The sequence below is a fragment of the Trichechus manatus genome, unplaced genomic scaffold, assembly GCF_000243295.1.
Source record: "Trichechus manatus latirostris isolate Lorelei unplaced genomic scaffold, TriManLat1.0 scaffold00098, whole genome shotgun sequence".
Lineage (NCBI taxonomy): Eukaryota > Metazoa > Chordata > Mammalia > Sirenia > Trichechidae > Trichechus > Trichechus manatus.
Window position 1 is genome coordinate 9,236,265 of NW_004444034.1, and position 16,189 is coordinate 9,252,453.

Consider the following 16,189-nt stretch of genomic DNA (forward strand, 5'->3'; position numbering starts at 1 on the left):
TTGTCTTGTTCCTGTTCTCTAGGGGAATGTTTTCAGCCTCTCTCCATTAAGAATGATGTTGGCCATTGGTTTTGCATAGATGCCCTTTATTATGTTGTGAAATTTCCATTCTATACCTATTTTATTGAGAGTTTTTATGAGGAACGGGTGTTGGACTTTATTGAATGCCTTTTCTGTTATCACTCATTTTAGTGGGAAATTTTTGAGTTTTCCTTCTCTGACAAGTTGACACGTTTCCGCCTTCCACAGGTGGGATACATGCTAACCCTAATTTACTGGAGAGAGAATGAGCCACTGATCCTTGGGCTGCTTAGTGGCAGAACTGGTTTTAGACTTCTCTTGATACGCACAGCTGACAGTTCTAGTAACTGATCCTTCTATTCAAATGATCTTGGAGCAGATCACCGTGATTTTTGCAGCAGGTTTTGAGCTGTTGATAGAGACTCAGTTGATATCATCTTTGTATAAATGTGTACATATATATGTGTGAATTAAAGTTTTATCTTCCAAAACTGACAGAAATTTTACATATTTGTCTTTTTCAACTGTATGATGTTTTTATCTTGGCTAATTTGAGAGTACTTTAAATACAAGTTTCTTGGTTTGATTGTATATTTCTCATGCTTTATACAATACCATAACCAGGGGGAGCTCAGGAAATATTCATTGGTGTCAATAGAGATGTGGGAGGAATTAAAATATTCCCTTAAGCTGAAACTTCTTTATTAAGAGGCTGTGGTGAAAAATTAGCACCAGATAAAATTTTTTAAATATACTTTTATATGTTACTGAATTTTTGTCTTTTTTTTTTTTTACTTTTGGTGTCCAGTGCTTACACCTTTTACCTATTTGACATCTCTGCTTGGGTGTCCTAAAGGTATTTCAAACTTTTCATGTCTAAAATACCATTCTTAAGCTATCTCTGACTGCACTACACTTCTCAAACAAAACAAAACCAAACTTTTCTTCAGTGTTCTTTGCTATGTATTCAGTTAATGCATGCTGGAAACTTAACTAAGTCTGAGAAGGCTCATCTCTCAAATATATATAGAATCTGCCCAACACCACCAGCTTGGACAACTTGGCTCATGTCTTACTAAAGCTTTTGTTATAGCCTCTTGGTTGGTGTCTGAATCTCCTCTTGCCCTGCCTGCTTTGCTCCCACCCCCGGTCCTTCTCCTGTTATAGTTGTTTTTATTGTAATTCTAAGTATTTTACTTTAAAAAATTGAAAGTAATTTATATACAGTAAATGTAATCTTGGGTGTTCAATTTGATCAGTATTGCCAGTATATACCCAGGTAACTACCACTCAAAATAAGACATAAAGCATTTCCATCATCCCAAGAAGTTCCCTTCTGCCCCTTTCCAGTCAGTCTCCAGCCCTTCCCAAAATACTTTTTGATATTTATCTCTCACCCTGTTTTTAAAATATATTTCTTTGTAAGCTCTTTGGAGGCAGGGGCTATATCTGAAAGTGTCTCTATAGCATATGCAGCACTAGCCATGGTGCCTGGCACATTGTTAAATGAATTAACTAATGAATTCTTTTAAATAATTTTTGCCAAGAGGGAAGAAAAGAGAGCACGTTAGCCCCAAATAAAGGACTAGGGATTTAACAAGTAAAGAGGAAGAGATCAAAGATGTCAGAGTGACCACATGATGGAATAGGCTCCTAATAGGGAAATATTGATAACAGATGTCAGAGTGGAAGTTACTGATTGGTTTCTTAAGGCTGCCATAACAAAACACTACAAACTGGGTGGCTTATAAGAACAGAAATTTACTCTCTCATAGTTCTGGAGGCTGAGATTCCAAGATCAGGATGTTTGCCATGTTGATTCCTTCCAAGGCTTTGAGGGAGAAATCTGTTCTGTATCTCTCTCCTACTTTCTCTTAGCTCCAGGTGTTCTTTGGCTTGCAGCTGCAGCATCATATGGCATCTGCCTTTGTTTTCCTGTCTCTCTGTCTTTTCTCTTTTATAAGGACACCAGTCATATAGGATTAGTACCTACCCTATTCCAGTATGACCTCATGTTAACCTAACTGATAACATCTTCAAAGACCCTCTTTCCAAACAAGGTCACATTCACAAGTACAGGGGTTAGGACTTCAGCATATCTTTTTGGAAGACACAATTCAATCCATAACAGTTACTTTTGGAAAAGAATAGCAGTATCCTCTCTGTGAATGAGACGGTTAAGAATGGAAATGTCTGTACCAGAGAAGCTTGAGAAGAGATGAATGAAGAGTAGAGTTTGTATCAGAGGACATGGAGATGCCTTGAGTTCTTGAAGGGAGTGCAGAGAGTAGAAAGCAGGCTCATTGATGATGAATTGACTAAACAGCACTGCAGGCACACATGAAATTGGATAGCATTGTTTCCTTCTGCACTTGCCCTCTGTAATCCTGGCAGAAAAACATTTAATATCATAATAGTAACAATAGAGCAGTTAGTTACCCCTTGTTGAGCTCTTTCTTCTGTGAGTCAGACAGCATGTTAATGTGCATTAAACACATTTTCTCATTTAATCCTACTTTTCAGAGAAACCTTATGAAATCTATATTATACCCCCATTTTAAATATGAGATAACTAAATCTGAGAGAAGTTGAATAACTTGTCTGAATTCATATAGCTAGTAATTGTCAGGAGTAAGCTGGGAGTAAAATTCAAGACAGTTCTACAGCTCATTCTTTGGTTCTAATAATAATGATTTATGTAAAATTTAGGGGAAAAAAATTTCTCACTAAATGATTTTATTACAATAATTGTGTTTAAAAATGAAGAAAAAAAATGTCTATAATCTTTTCTAAAACATGGCCTTCGTATTGCCTTCTAGGAATGATCTCAGTATTGCATAACACCTCCTGAATGGAAAAACTTAACCATTTATAAATAAAGTAGGGAAGATTTCTTAGTGATGCCTCATTTACTTGTAGGTAATTACTGGAGTTTAGACTTCAATAACTGAAACAACAGAAAACTTGGAAATTTAAAAAACAAAAATAAAAATCTTCTCATCAGTGAGCAGGCTGAAAAAACCCAAGGCACAGTGATAATATGTGATCAACAAATAACAAGATGGTGTCCACTATGAGAGCATTGACAGAGATTTGGGATAAGGGGAGCAAGCTTGACATGACAGCAAAGAAGACAGTTGGTCAACCAAAAGAAGAAGAAGTAGGACACCTTTGTGTTTTAGAGACAGCATGCCTAACCTATTCTAGTAGCTGCTTTTTTGAGGACAGCATTGTGTTACATTTTAGACACTTAAACAAATCTAACTTCGGGAACATTTAGTAAAAATAGGCTGGTTAGTTACGCTTACTTCTGTAATTTACAGGGTCATTTGCTAAGGCCAGAGCCGGTTTGGTTGATGGGAAATCCAGGAACAGCTGGTTGCTAGATGAACCTGGTAATGAGTTGTTGTGTGTCATCGAGTTGATTATGACTCATAGCAACCCTGTATGACCGAGCAAAACTGCCCCATAGGGTTTTCTAGGCTGTAATCGTTATGGGAGCAGATCACCAAGCTCAGCTACTAACCAAAAGGTCGGCAGTTGGAACCTGCCAGCTGCTTTGTGGGAGAAAAGACTTGGTAATGAGAGGTCTGGAAGAATTGAAAGAACATGGGTTTTCAGTCAGATGATCTAGGTTTAAATCTCAACTCGATCTTTGTGGCTTTCAGTTAAGTCATTAAAGATCTCTGAGCCTCATATTTTAAAAGGGAATTGTATTAAATGGTCTTTCAGGTCACTACCAGTCAGTGAGTTTATCCATTCCGATCCATCACGGGTTAAATTATGTCACACCAGTATACTCACCTTTACTCCCAAGAAAGCCCCATTAATAGAATTTTCCTTTTACCAGTGTTGCCCCTGACCCAGGGTAATATACAGATCCTAAGGAGCCCTGGTGGCACAGTGGTTAAGCACTCAGCTGCTAACTGAAAAGTTCGTAAGTCCAAACCCATCAGCTGCTCTGTGGGAGAAAGAGGTGGCAGTCTGCTTCCATGAAGATTGGGGTGCGGGGGGAGGAAATTACTGCCAAGTCGATTCCAACGCATAGTGACCATATAAGACAGAGTAGAACTGCCCCATAGGGTTTCCAAGGCCATAAATCTTTATGGAATCAGACTGCCACATCTGTGTCCCATGGAGCAGCTGGTGGTTTCTAACCACCAGCCCTTTGGTTAGCAGCTGAGCACTTAACCACTGTGCCACTAGGGCTCCTCTCCATAAAGATTACAGAATCCCTGTAGGGTAGTTCTGCTTTGTCCTTTAGAGTTGCTATGGTCGGAATCGACTTCACGGCAGTGGATTTGGGTTTTTTTGCTTTATTCATGTACACATATTGTTTTTAATTGATCTTAAGTATGAAAGAGCTTTGAGTATGAAATTTAAACATCATATTTCAGGTGGTAGGGTAAGAAAATTAGTACATAAAAGTCTGAAATTCAGTTGATACAAATTGGAATTTAATAGGATCATGTATGGTATATGTTCTATAGTAGGTATTAAATTAGCATATTTCATCAATCCTAAGACAACATCAGTGGTAAGACACACCATTATTTTATGTACCTCTTAGAAAGAAAATATGCTGCAAATTCACTTATGACAATGCTTTAACAGTAGTCTTGCTTGAGGCATGGATTGGTCTCACTAGCCCCTCCTCTGGTCCTAGGGAATTTGGTGAGTTCTGGCTTTAGTTGCATTGCTTAGTACGTAATAAGCAATCCCTTTACATATCTGTTAGTAACAAAACAACTTTATTTATAGGTGTCTTCCTTTCTCGGTTCGAATAAAGCATTTAGATAGAGCTTTGCAAGATGGTAAGGAATTGGAGTCAGTCCTCCACTGATGAATACATACTTGCTTCACTGATAGAAAACTATACCCTGAGGCTGTCTTTCTGCGTATCCAGTAACTTTTGTTTCAGTGTCTAATCATAATGTAAAATTTTTTAAGACATTTTAAACTTCATTTAAACTCAACACGTAGTTTCAACATGTTCAGAAATGTTATTGAAATGACAAAGATATGACAAGCCTTGCCCAGTTTGCACAGGTGTAAGTAGTAACGGCTACCTCATAACTGCCACCCAGCTGACAGCAATTTAAAAGATGCCATAAGTTGTAAAAGCAAGCAAACAAGAAAAAACCCCAAAAGTTCTTGATTTGAGAGAGAGGAAATTTTGAAGAAATATATATCTTAGAATTGATGAAAAAAGGTAAATCTTAGTTAAGTTTATGGTCTTCTTAACTACAACATAGAACTGTTGGTGAATTTAATGATGCCTAGCACTGGAATGATGATTTTGTTATTTATTTATTTTTAATGACTCAAAGCCATTAAAGAGCATAATCTTTTTCTTTAGCTTAAAACCAGAGATAGATACATCAGTAGCCTGAAAAAGAAATGTCAGAAGGAATCCGAACAAAACAAAGAAAAGCAGAGAAGAATTGAGACCTTGGAAAAGTATCTGGCTGATCTGCCAACTCTAGATGATGTACAGAGTCAGAGTCTACAGGTAACGTGAAATAAAATGCTCATCTTTTAATGACATGAAAACCTGTTATATATAAGTTGACTCTTTAGAAGTTTAGCCATTTTTATAATTTAAATTTTTAATTATATATTTGGCTAATTATAAGTTAAATCTTTGTGTTTAATTGCTGTTTTTAGGACTTAAGTTGAATCAGAAACTTTGTTCATCTCAGCATGAGTAGATCTTTCTTATTGGCAGTTGGTGTGTGCTCATCTTCCCAGTGAACCTATGCAGTAACTCTCTCACTTAGGTTCTACCTTAAAGGTAGTTTCTAGATGAGTGTGATACCTCCCCCCACAACAAGCCTTTCCCGATATTTTCTGGGCTCCACCAAGGCTCAATAAGATCTTTTGTTGACTGTCTTTCTAGATACTTGATTTTCTTCATTCTCCTTAACCTTTCCATAAATTTCTTTCTTATACCTTGATCTTTGACCTCCATTTACTCCTCTGACTTTTCTTCTGAACATTTTCCTTTTTTAATAAAACCTTTTCCAAAGTCTTTCTACCAACTCTGGTGAGGCCTGCCCTTTTAACCTTATTTGTAAGCCTGTTAAACCTACTCTTCAGTTTCTTCCCAAATTCTTTCTAATCCAGAGTTTTTTAGCCTCAGCACTATTCACCTTTGGAACCTGTTAGTTTTTTTGTTGTAGGAGCCTGTTCTGTGTATTGTAAGATGTTAAGCAACATTCCTGGCTTCTTCCTACCAGATGCCAAAAGCAGTGCTCTTCCCTCCCTCCTTGCACAACAAAAAATATCCACAGACATTGCTAGATGTCCGTTGGAGGGGGGGACTCACCCTTAATTGAGAATCATTGGTCTAATGCATGGAATGTCATTATTCTACAGACTGCAGATGTACATAGCATTCTCTTTTATATTAATTTAAAAGTTGAAAAATCAAAAGAGGTTAAAGTCAGGAAGGAACTAAAGAGGGACCACAGGAGTTGCAGCAGCAGGAACAGAGATCAGTATAGATTAAAAAACATGAGATCATTCACTTTTCTGTCTCTGTCTTCTAGAAATTTCTGACTTCATTCTCTTCATCTTCATAATTCCATTCTCCCAGCTCCCTTCCATACAGAGGAGGAGATCGATTGTTAATAAGTACTGAAGATGAAATGAAGATAGTGTGATTTTAACCATGTCTATTAATTTTTGAGAACAAAGAAAGAATTTCTAATTAAAACACATTTAAATACATTCCATGTATTAAGAACTTTAAAAAATTTCTCTTAGCTTCAGGTTCTAGAAGAAAAAAATAAGAATTTGCAAGAGACTTTGATAGATACGGAGAAAAAGCTTGAAGAAATCAAAAAACAGTGTGAAGAGAAAGAGGCACAGCTAATTTGCCAGAAAAAGAAAGAAAAGGAGTTGGTAACCACAGTGCAGAGGTAAGAAAATCTGCAGTTATCCTTATACTTTATTTTAAAAATATTAGTACTTTTCATAAAGTATTTCATACAGAATAATTTGTAAGGTTGCTCTGTTATTCTTAAAGATGTATCTTTAAGAAGCAGAAGTATAATTTCATTGAAACAGGATGTCTCAGTTGTGAATTAACATCTCCATGCAGCATGTTGACATTTTGCCAAAGGTTTTAGATGAAAATGGTAAAAGTATTCCAATTGAACACTGGAAGTATTAGCACAAATCCTTTATCTTTTGGCTTTGTCAAAAAATAAGTAAAAAATTTAAAGAGCAAAAAAGGGGCAGCAAAAATAACAGTGCTCAAACTGTACTTCTCAATGAAACATATTAAAATGAAATAATTGATTCATTGATTGCACCTTACATGAGTAGCAGATACGACCTTTTTGCCATGTGCCTTCACATTTACTCACATACCTTGCTTTATGGGACTCTTGTCTTTTAAAGTAATACAGTTAGAATTATAGTTAATATTATTTATCAGTGTTTTCAGCTAGTGTATTTAAACTTGGAAATTGAAACTGGATTCCTGAAAGCCTAAAGAACTGCATTGTATGCGTGGCTACATGTATTCTCTGTTTTATAAAATTGAAACCAATTACTAGATTATTAACCATCAGTAGATAAAACTATACTGAAGAATAAGATAACAAAACAAAAAGCTAAATGTAAGAAATACACTGTTCGTGCGTATATATCAATGATATAACTCACTGTATTCTCAGTGATAATTCCATGTAAATACTGCTTTACTGCTACTTTCAAAGTCTTAAATGTGCCTAATCTACCTTTTTTCCTTGAATTTCAATGTAGAAAATCTCTACTTTCTGGGACAATTCAGTCTTCAGTGTTCCTAATCTCAGTTCCAAATTTAAAAAATATATATTTTTGACTCTACCATTATTTTTCTCCTCCTTTCTCCTTTCTTGCTCTTTAATTTCCCTTTTTATGACTCCACATCTACATCTTACTTTCTAGTCTCAAAACAGCTTCCTGACCACCACTAATTCAACCATACATTTGTTTCATTATCTTTATTGATTAAATAAAAGGAGATAATGTATCTGTCCTGTTTTATAGAGCATTATGATCATAAACTCAAATTGTATTGTTTTATGCAAAATTAGAAAAACTTGAAAATAATTCTGATGTTTGTGTTTTGTTCCATCGTGTGCTTTTACCTATTAATACGATTTTAGATCTGTTAGCATTTTCTCTCTTAGTAGGTTTTTAGAGAACACTGAGCCTAGTATTCTTGATTTGGAAAGATTGAGTACAGTGCATTTGAGAATCCATTTTCCATTTCTTAACTTTATCTTAACACTATCTGCAATAACTTTATCCTAGAAAATTTCTCTTCATTTCAAATAGATACAACGGACCAAAGAAGGGCTTCTGTAATTCTTCAATAATTGTGTGGCTCTGGTGTCACTTAATTTTGTACGGGGTGGGTAATTTCAGTTTTCTCAGTCTATAATAAAATATTCCTCAAGTTCCTAAGGAACTTAAGATGTATATGTGACTGTGAAACATTTATTTATTTTTATATAATATTTCTAAGTTCCATACCTTATGAATATTTAAGAATGATTGGGTTTTATAAATGAAATAAGGAAGGTTTTCCATTAGAAATGAAATCTAAATAAAATATGTGAGTGAAATCCCTACTAATATAAGAGTAAGTAGCTCTACTATTGAAGATATTTATTACCTTCCTGAGTGTACTTCATAACCTGAAAATGTACATATGGGAAAAAAAAAAACTTGTATTTTCCCATGACAAAGTACATTTTCCCCTCTTTACAGCAGGCTTTTTTTTTTGTAGGTAGTAGGGGGGAAGACTTTAATATTTTTAATGCATCATCTTAAAATTCATCTCTTGAAATGTTATAAATACATAGAAGTAGTATCTTGACACCGAATTGGGAAAAAAAAACTTACTCTGAAATAGAAATAATTTATTTTTCACATTTAAACTGAAAAAGCAGTATACTACATTGGTAATACATAAAAACTTCTCTGGTGCCGTTAGTTACTAACATAGCGAAAGTCCTTATTCTACTATCTAGGACTGTAAGTTCTTTGTCTAAAATTTAGATACAGCGTTTCTTCTTTTTTGGAAGAGAGGAAAAACACAACATAGCCATAATGCCTGAAAGAAAAAAAATAAGATAACAAAACCCAAATTATAAGAAGTCTGTTTCTTTTAGTACTGTACAACTCTTGAGTATGATTACAAGCTAAAATAGGACTATTACTGGTTTTCTTGCTTCTGATTTTGTTTTTATTTTGACTGTCATTGCTAATGTTCCATTTAACCCAAATATTACTACTCTTCCTTCGTCAAGACTAGCACCTGTATTTTTTCCTGTATTCTTTTATTCCTAACTTGCCAGAGAGGCATCATTTTGTTGTTTCTGCTCCTAAAATGCAGCTGTGCTGTATGGATAGAACAAGAAACTGTTAGGTCAAGTAATAAATATAGTAGAAATATAATTCTGCTGGTTTAGGCAACAACTGCTTCTTACAAGCAAACTTTTGCTGATTTCAGAATAACAGGCAAATTTAACACAATCCTGATCAAAATTCCAACAGAAATAGAAAAACCAATCCTCAACTTTATATGGGGAGCTCTGGCAGTGCAGTGGTTAAGAGCTATGACTGCTAACCAAAAGGTCAGCAGTTTGAATCCACCAGCCACTCCTTGGAAACCCTATGGGGCAGTTCTTCTCTATCCTGTGGGGTCACTATGAGTCAGAATTGACTTCACAGCAACGGTGTTTTTTTTTGTTTTTTTTTTAAATGCAGCTACAGTAGTCAAAATAGCCTGGTACAGGTATAATTATAGACACATAGAACAGTAGAATAAACCCACACATCTGTAGTTAACTGCTTGTTGACAAGGGTGCTAAGTCCATTTGATGGGGAAAGAAGAGTCTCTTCAGTATATGGTGCTGGGAAAACTGGATTTCCACCTACAGAAAAATGAAATAGGATCCATTCCTCACATCCTACACAAAAACAAATTCAAAATGGATTAAGAACCTAAATGTGCAAACTAAAACCATAAAATTCTTAGAAGAACGAGTAGGGGCAATGCTGTCAGACCTAGTTTTCAACAGTGGATTATCTGATATAACAACAAAAGCATAAAGAGCAAAATACAAAATAAATAATGGGACCTCATAAAAATTTAAAACTTTTGTTCATCAAAGACTTTACCAAAACAGTGAGAGGAGAAGCTACTGACTGGGAGAATATCTTTGAAAACCATATATCTGACAAGACTGATAACTAAAATAAATAAAAAAACTTTGGCAACTTATCAACAAAAAGACAAATAACTCAGTCATAAAGTGGACAAAGGACTTGAATAGACATTTTCACCAAAGTGGACATTCAAAAGGCCAACCAAACACATGAAAACATGCTCAGCGTCAGCCATCAGAGAGATGCAAATCAAAACCACAATGAGATACCATTTTACTCTCACTAGGATGGCTAAAAAAAAAAAAAAAAGCAAAAACAAAATAACAAACAATGACAAGGATGTGGAGAAATTGGAACCCTTACCCATTGCTGGTGGGAATGCAAAATGGTACAGCCGTTGCAGAAAACTGTGGTGGTTCCTCAAAAAACTGAAAATAGAACTACCATATGACCCAGCAATCCCACTCCTAGGTATATTCCCAAAAGACTGGAAAGCAGAGACTCAAAAAGAGACTTGTACACCAGTGTTTATTGCGGCACTATTCACAATAGCCAAAAGGTGGAAATAACCTAAATACCCATCAACAGATGAATGAATAAACAAAATTTGGTAGACATACACAATGGAATACTACTCAGCCAATAGAACAAATGAAGTCTTGATATATGCTACAGTGTGGATGGAGCTTGAAGACATTATGCTGAACGAAATAGGCTGATCACAAAAGGACAAATACTGTATGATCTCACTGTTATAAAAAGACAAAAAAAGGCAAATGTATAGAGACCAAAGTTTATTAGTTGTTACCAGGGGTGAGAGGGAGGGGGAAAAGGGAGGTTAACAGTGATGGAAAATCACTTTGATTAAGGGTAGGGTTGCACAGCCAATTATTGTAATTGCTGTAATTATACACCTGTAAAAAGTTGAATTGGCAAAAATTGTGTGATGGATATATTTACAACAGTGACCAAAAAAAAAAAAAAAAGCTACTGAGGTTGCCTATGTACAACCACACACCTCATGAGATTTGGTTCCTTTGTTTGGAGGTTTAGGGTAATGGTTTCATGGGACATCCCAGTTAATTGGCCTAATATGTGTAGTGCTTCTGTTCTACCTCCTAGTTCATTGTGTAGTGCCTGGGGTCTTAAAAGCTTGCAAGCAGCCACCCAAGGCACAACAATTGGTCTCTATTCACCAACACAAGGAGGATATGGAATGTGTGACTAATTGCCTCTGTGAACAATTGCCTCCTTTGCCATAAGACCAGAAGAACTGGATGGTGCCTGGGTACCATGACTGAACATTTTGATCAAAGATTCCATAGAAGAATCCTGATCAAAAGGGGAGAAAGGAATTTCAAATTCTCATAGACTCTAGACTTTCTGGAGCTATGGAGGGTGGATAAACCCCTGAAACTATTGCCCTCAGATAATTTTTAAACCTTAAGCCAAAAATATCCCTTGAAGTCATCTTAAAACTGAACAGTAGTTTAGTTTAACTAGTAAAAAAGGTCTGCCTTGAGCATTATGCTCTTTTAAGAACTGTCTTTATGGGATCAGTAGAAAGATTAGATAGGAACCTTAGGGAGCAGTGAGTTTATGTTAATGGGGAAGGAACAACTCAGAAAAGGAGGGTGAGAATGGTTGCACAACTTGAAGAATGTGGTCAGTGTCACTAAATGGTACATGTATAAACTGTTGAATTGGTGTATGTTTTGCTGAGTATGTTCTCAACAACAACAAATAAAATTTTAAAAGCAAAAAAAAAAGAATAAAGGGCAAAAGACACGTATCCACATTCTTGAGCTTCTACGATGGTCATCTTAATGAAATTCTCTAATTTTTAGGGAGAGGGGGAAAAATGGGTTAGATTGCGTAGCTGGGGTTGGGGTAATGAGGAATCTCACTAGCGCTATAGGACCTAAGGATGTCACATACTGAGCAAATCTTGACTCTGGTCTCCAATTTGCCATTGCTTGAAAAGATGTTAAGCTACCAGCTGATTATGATCCCTACTTACTTGTATGAAATACAGGTCTTCACACTTATTCATCTCTTGTCTCTGGGTCTTGATTATTCCTTGATTGAAAAGTATTATAGACCCTAAGAAGGGACTTCAGTTATGTTGAAGTCATCTAGAAGGACCACACTCAGCAAGTAGACTTTATTTTCTTCATATAATGTCTTTCTAAAACAGTTTGCAGCAAAAAGTAGAACGATGCCTTGAAGATGGAATCCGCCTCCCCATGTTAGATGCAAAGCAGCTTCAGAATGAAAATGATAACCTCAGAGAACAAAATGAAAATGCTAGTAAGGTCAGTAGATACATTTGATAGTAAACGTGAAATCTATGCTGTGTGGATATGTGTGGGTAGATACATAATTTATAGTTATTTATAGCTTTGCTAATAGTTAATAGCTTTTGTGATTTTTAGTTTAAATGTTTTTATTTGGAAAGAAAATAGGAATTTAAAAAAAATTAAGATAAAAGCCAAACTAAAAAATTGTATTACTTGTTAGCTAAAAACAAAAGGATATCTTTTTCCTTTCTAAGTTATTCAAAGTCTGCCTCAGTTATTTTTATAATTTGCATAAATTAAAGAAAAGTTTTATCAGGAACTGGAGGAAGACTTTTGCATTTTACATATCTGCAGTCCAAATCATGTTGTTATTTAAAGGAGAGACTTGATATGAATATTTTTATTCAGAAAAAAAACCACATCCTGATTTTTTAAAAAATAAATTCTTAATTCCCTGGCCTTTTCTTTGATTTCTTGAAATATTAGCACTGTTAAAAAGCAATGGAAAAAAAAATGATTTGGTTCAAACTGATTTTTATTTCTTGTTCTTTAGGTAATAGACAGCCAACAAGTTGAGATTGACAGAATGATTTTAGAAATTCAGGTAAGGAATGTTTTGTACTAATTTTAGTTTAGTTATATGCTGATTTACTCTTAATGGTTAGTTAACTTAAAAAATGTTAAAGCGTGTATATATTTCTATGAAGAGATAATATTAATAAGTACTTGAGGTGAAGTCGTAAAGTCTTTAATATTACTCCTTCAGTTTTTTAGAAAGAAAATGCTGTTTGTTAAATCACTTCTGAAAAAATTTGTGATCTTAAGCTTGCTTTTCTTTATTCCTTACCTCTCCTTCTCTTCTTAATTGATCTATAGTCTATCTTCACTACTCAGAACATGTTTGGCTATGGTCATCAATGGCCTAATAGTTAAAAACAAGGGAGTATTTTGAGCTCACGTATTATTTTATCTCGTACATTTTTCCCATCTGGAAACATCCATAGCACCACTCTGTCCATTTTATTCTCCTTCCTTCTATCAGATTCTCTTCAGAGTTCTATATTAGCTCTGTTCCTCTGCCCTAGCCCTTAAATATTGGTATCCCACAGGCATTTCTCTGTCCGCTCCTGGTATCCCCATTGATACTGCCTAATATAAAGATCGCAGCCCTGGTGGCACAGTGGATAAAGTGCTTGGCTGCTAACTGAAAGGTTGTCAGTTCGAATCCACCAGCTGCTCTGCAGAAGAAAGATATGGTAGTCTGCTTCCATAAGGACTACCACCTTGGAAACTGTATGGGACAGTTCTACTCTGTCCTGTAGAATCACTGTAAGTTAGAATTGACTCAGTGGCCAAGGGATTTGGTTTGTGGTTTAGTATAAAGATCTCTTTTCTCCTAACTTGTTTTCTCTACCTACCAATTATGCTCCCCATGCCCAACCTGCTTCAGTCCTCTCTAATGCTGTTTAGGTGATCCTTCTCAAGTGTGTAAGTAATCTAACTAAAAAAAGTAAACCTGTTGCCATCGAGTCAATTCTGGCTTACAGCAACCCTATAGGACAGAGTAGAGCTGCCCCATAGGGTTTCCAAGGAGCGACTGGTGGATTCAAACTGCTGACCTTTTGGTTAGCAGCCATAGCTCTTAACCATTGAGCCACGAATCTAGTAGCTGCCTATTATCTGTGGGATAACGCCCTGAATTCTTAGCCTGTCATTCCTGCAATATGCTTCTGTATCTCCTTCCTAATTCTCTACTCTCAGGATTTACATACCATGCGTTCTCATGTAAACATACTGCACATATGCATGCACTTACACGGTCTCAGTAAATTTCAGTGTTTATAGTTTCCCAAAAGTGCTTATGTTCTTCTTGGAAAACCATTGTACTCAGTTTTCAGGACTCTGCAAAAGCGTTACTTCTCCGGTAAAACCTGGAAAGATCCTCTCTACCTTTTAGGTAGAATTAACCACTCCCCTTTTACCTTACCTCCCCCTCCTAGTAATTCTATATATTCTTTATGTATTTTCAAACTATAATACTTTTTACCTATTTGTGTCTCTACCCTATACTTTGTTTCTTGAGAGTGGAAACTCTGTAGATCATCTGTGTATGTAGAGCTTAGCAGAGTGCCAGACGCATTATGTACAATCCAAAATTTGTGGATTAAATGGATTCTCATTCTTTTATTCATTCACCAGATCATTACCGAGCACCTACCTATATGTCAGCCATTGTTGTAGGCTCTGTGATTCATCAGTGAACACAACAAGTCCCTGGCCATTCTAGTGGGGTTAAATGGATAAAATGGAAAACTAATACAATGTCAGGTAGTGTTAAGTGCTATTAAAAAAATTAAGTAGGGCCTCCACCAGACTGAGTCCAGTACAACTAGATGATGCCCAGCTACTACCGCTGACTGCTCTGATAGGGATCACAACAGAGGGTCCCGAGCTGGAAAAAATATAGAACAAAATTCTAACTCACAAAAAAAGACCAGACTTACTGGCCTGACAGAGACTAGAGAATCCCTGAGAGTATGGCCCCCGGACACCCTCTTAGCTCAGTAATGAAGTCACTCCCAAGGTTCACTGTTCAGCCAAAGATTAGACAGCCCCATAAAACAAAATGAAACTAATGGGGCACAACAGCCCAGCGACAAGGACTAGAAGGCATGAGGGGACAGGAAAGCTGTAGGGAACCCAAAGTTGAGAAGGGAGAGTGTTGACATGTTGTGGGGTTGTTAACCAATGTCATAAAACAGTATGTGTACTGTTTAATGAGAAGCTATTTGTTCTGTAAACCTTCATCCAAAGTACAATAAAAAAAAAAAAATTAGAAAAAAAAATTAAGTAGGGTAGAGGGTGAGGACAAAGTGTGCTGCATCAGGTAGTGTGATCATAAGATTTTTCCTGAGAAGGTAATATTTAAGCAGAGATTTGAAAGACGATATCCAGGGGAAGACCACTCCAGGCAAAGGGAGCAACAAATGCCCTGAATGGGCGTGGTGGGCTTCAAGACCAGCAAGAAGGCTGGCTCATCTGGAGAGCAGTGATTGCAGGGTAGACTGGTGAGAAGTCACGGCCTGGGCCAGATTATGTAGCGGCATATGTCTTTGGATTTTATTTTATTTTTATTCTAGTGTGATGGGAAGGCATTGGACAAATTTTGCTGAATAAATTTTTATTTTTATATTTCCCAATTCTGATATTGTTTCTTAAAATGCAAGTAAAAAAGAAACTCAGAGTCAAAAATATAGACAGTAGCTTGATTATCTTTTGTTCATATTAACTAATTTATCAATTCAGTCAACCATCCAATCCAATTCAAGAAATGTACGGCCCTGATGCATTGATTTGCAGAAGGTATGCTCTTTATTTTATTTTGCTACAGATATAACTTCACTTGTTACACAAGCCATTAGAATCACAAAATCATTAGCTTTCCTCAGCCATTGTAATCTGACTTCTTATCATAGACCACAAAAAGGAATTTCTATTTCAGTTGGCAACATTTTCCAGGAAATAAATATGAATAAATGTTATCTTGATCCAAATTAAGGATGTTCAACACATGAACATTGGCACTGAAACTTTGATGGATAAGACTTGGGAGATTTTATTTCTCACATACTATCTTTCACTTTGTATTTGTATTAATTGAAATGTGCTTTTTTTCTATTTGTGGAAGCATCTTAATG

The 16,189-nt window shown here is 35.9% G+C and overlaps 1 protein-coding gene across 2 annotated transcripts in view; it reads left to right on the forward strand.

Annotated features, from left to right (window-relative positions):
• CEP85L (centrosomal protein 85 like) overlaps positions 1 to 16,189 on the forward strand; it is a 147,335-nt gene that overhangs the window by 113,091 nt on the left and 18,055 nt on the right. For both annotated transcript variants that reach the window (XM_004382739.2, XM_023737189.1), the window contains exons 7-10: positions 5,381 to 5,533; positions 6,790 to 6,944; positions 12,389 to 12,506; positions 13,045 to 13,095. In XM_004382739.2, coding sequence (XP_004382796.1) covers positions 5,381 to 5,533; positions 6,790 to 6,944; positions 12,389 to 12,506; positions 13,045 to 13,095 — 477 coding nt within the window. The remainder of the gene's footprint in view (positions 1 to 5,380; positions 5,534 to 6,789; positions 6,945 to 12,388; positions 12,507 to 13,044; positions 13,096 to 16,189) is intronic.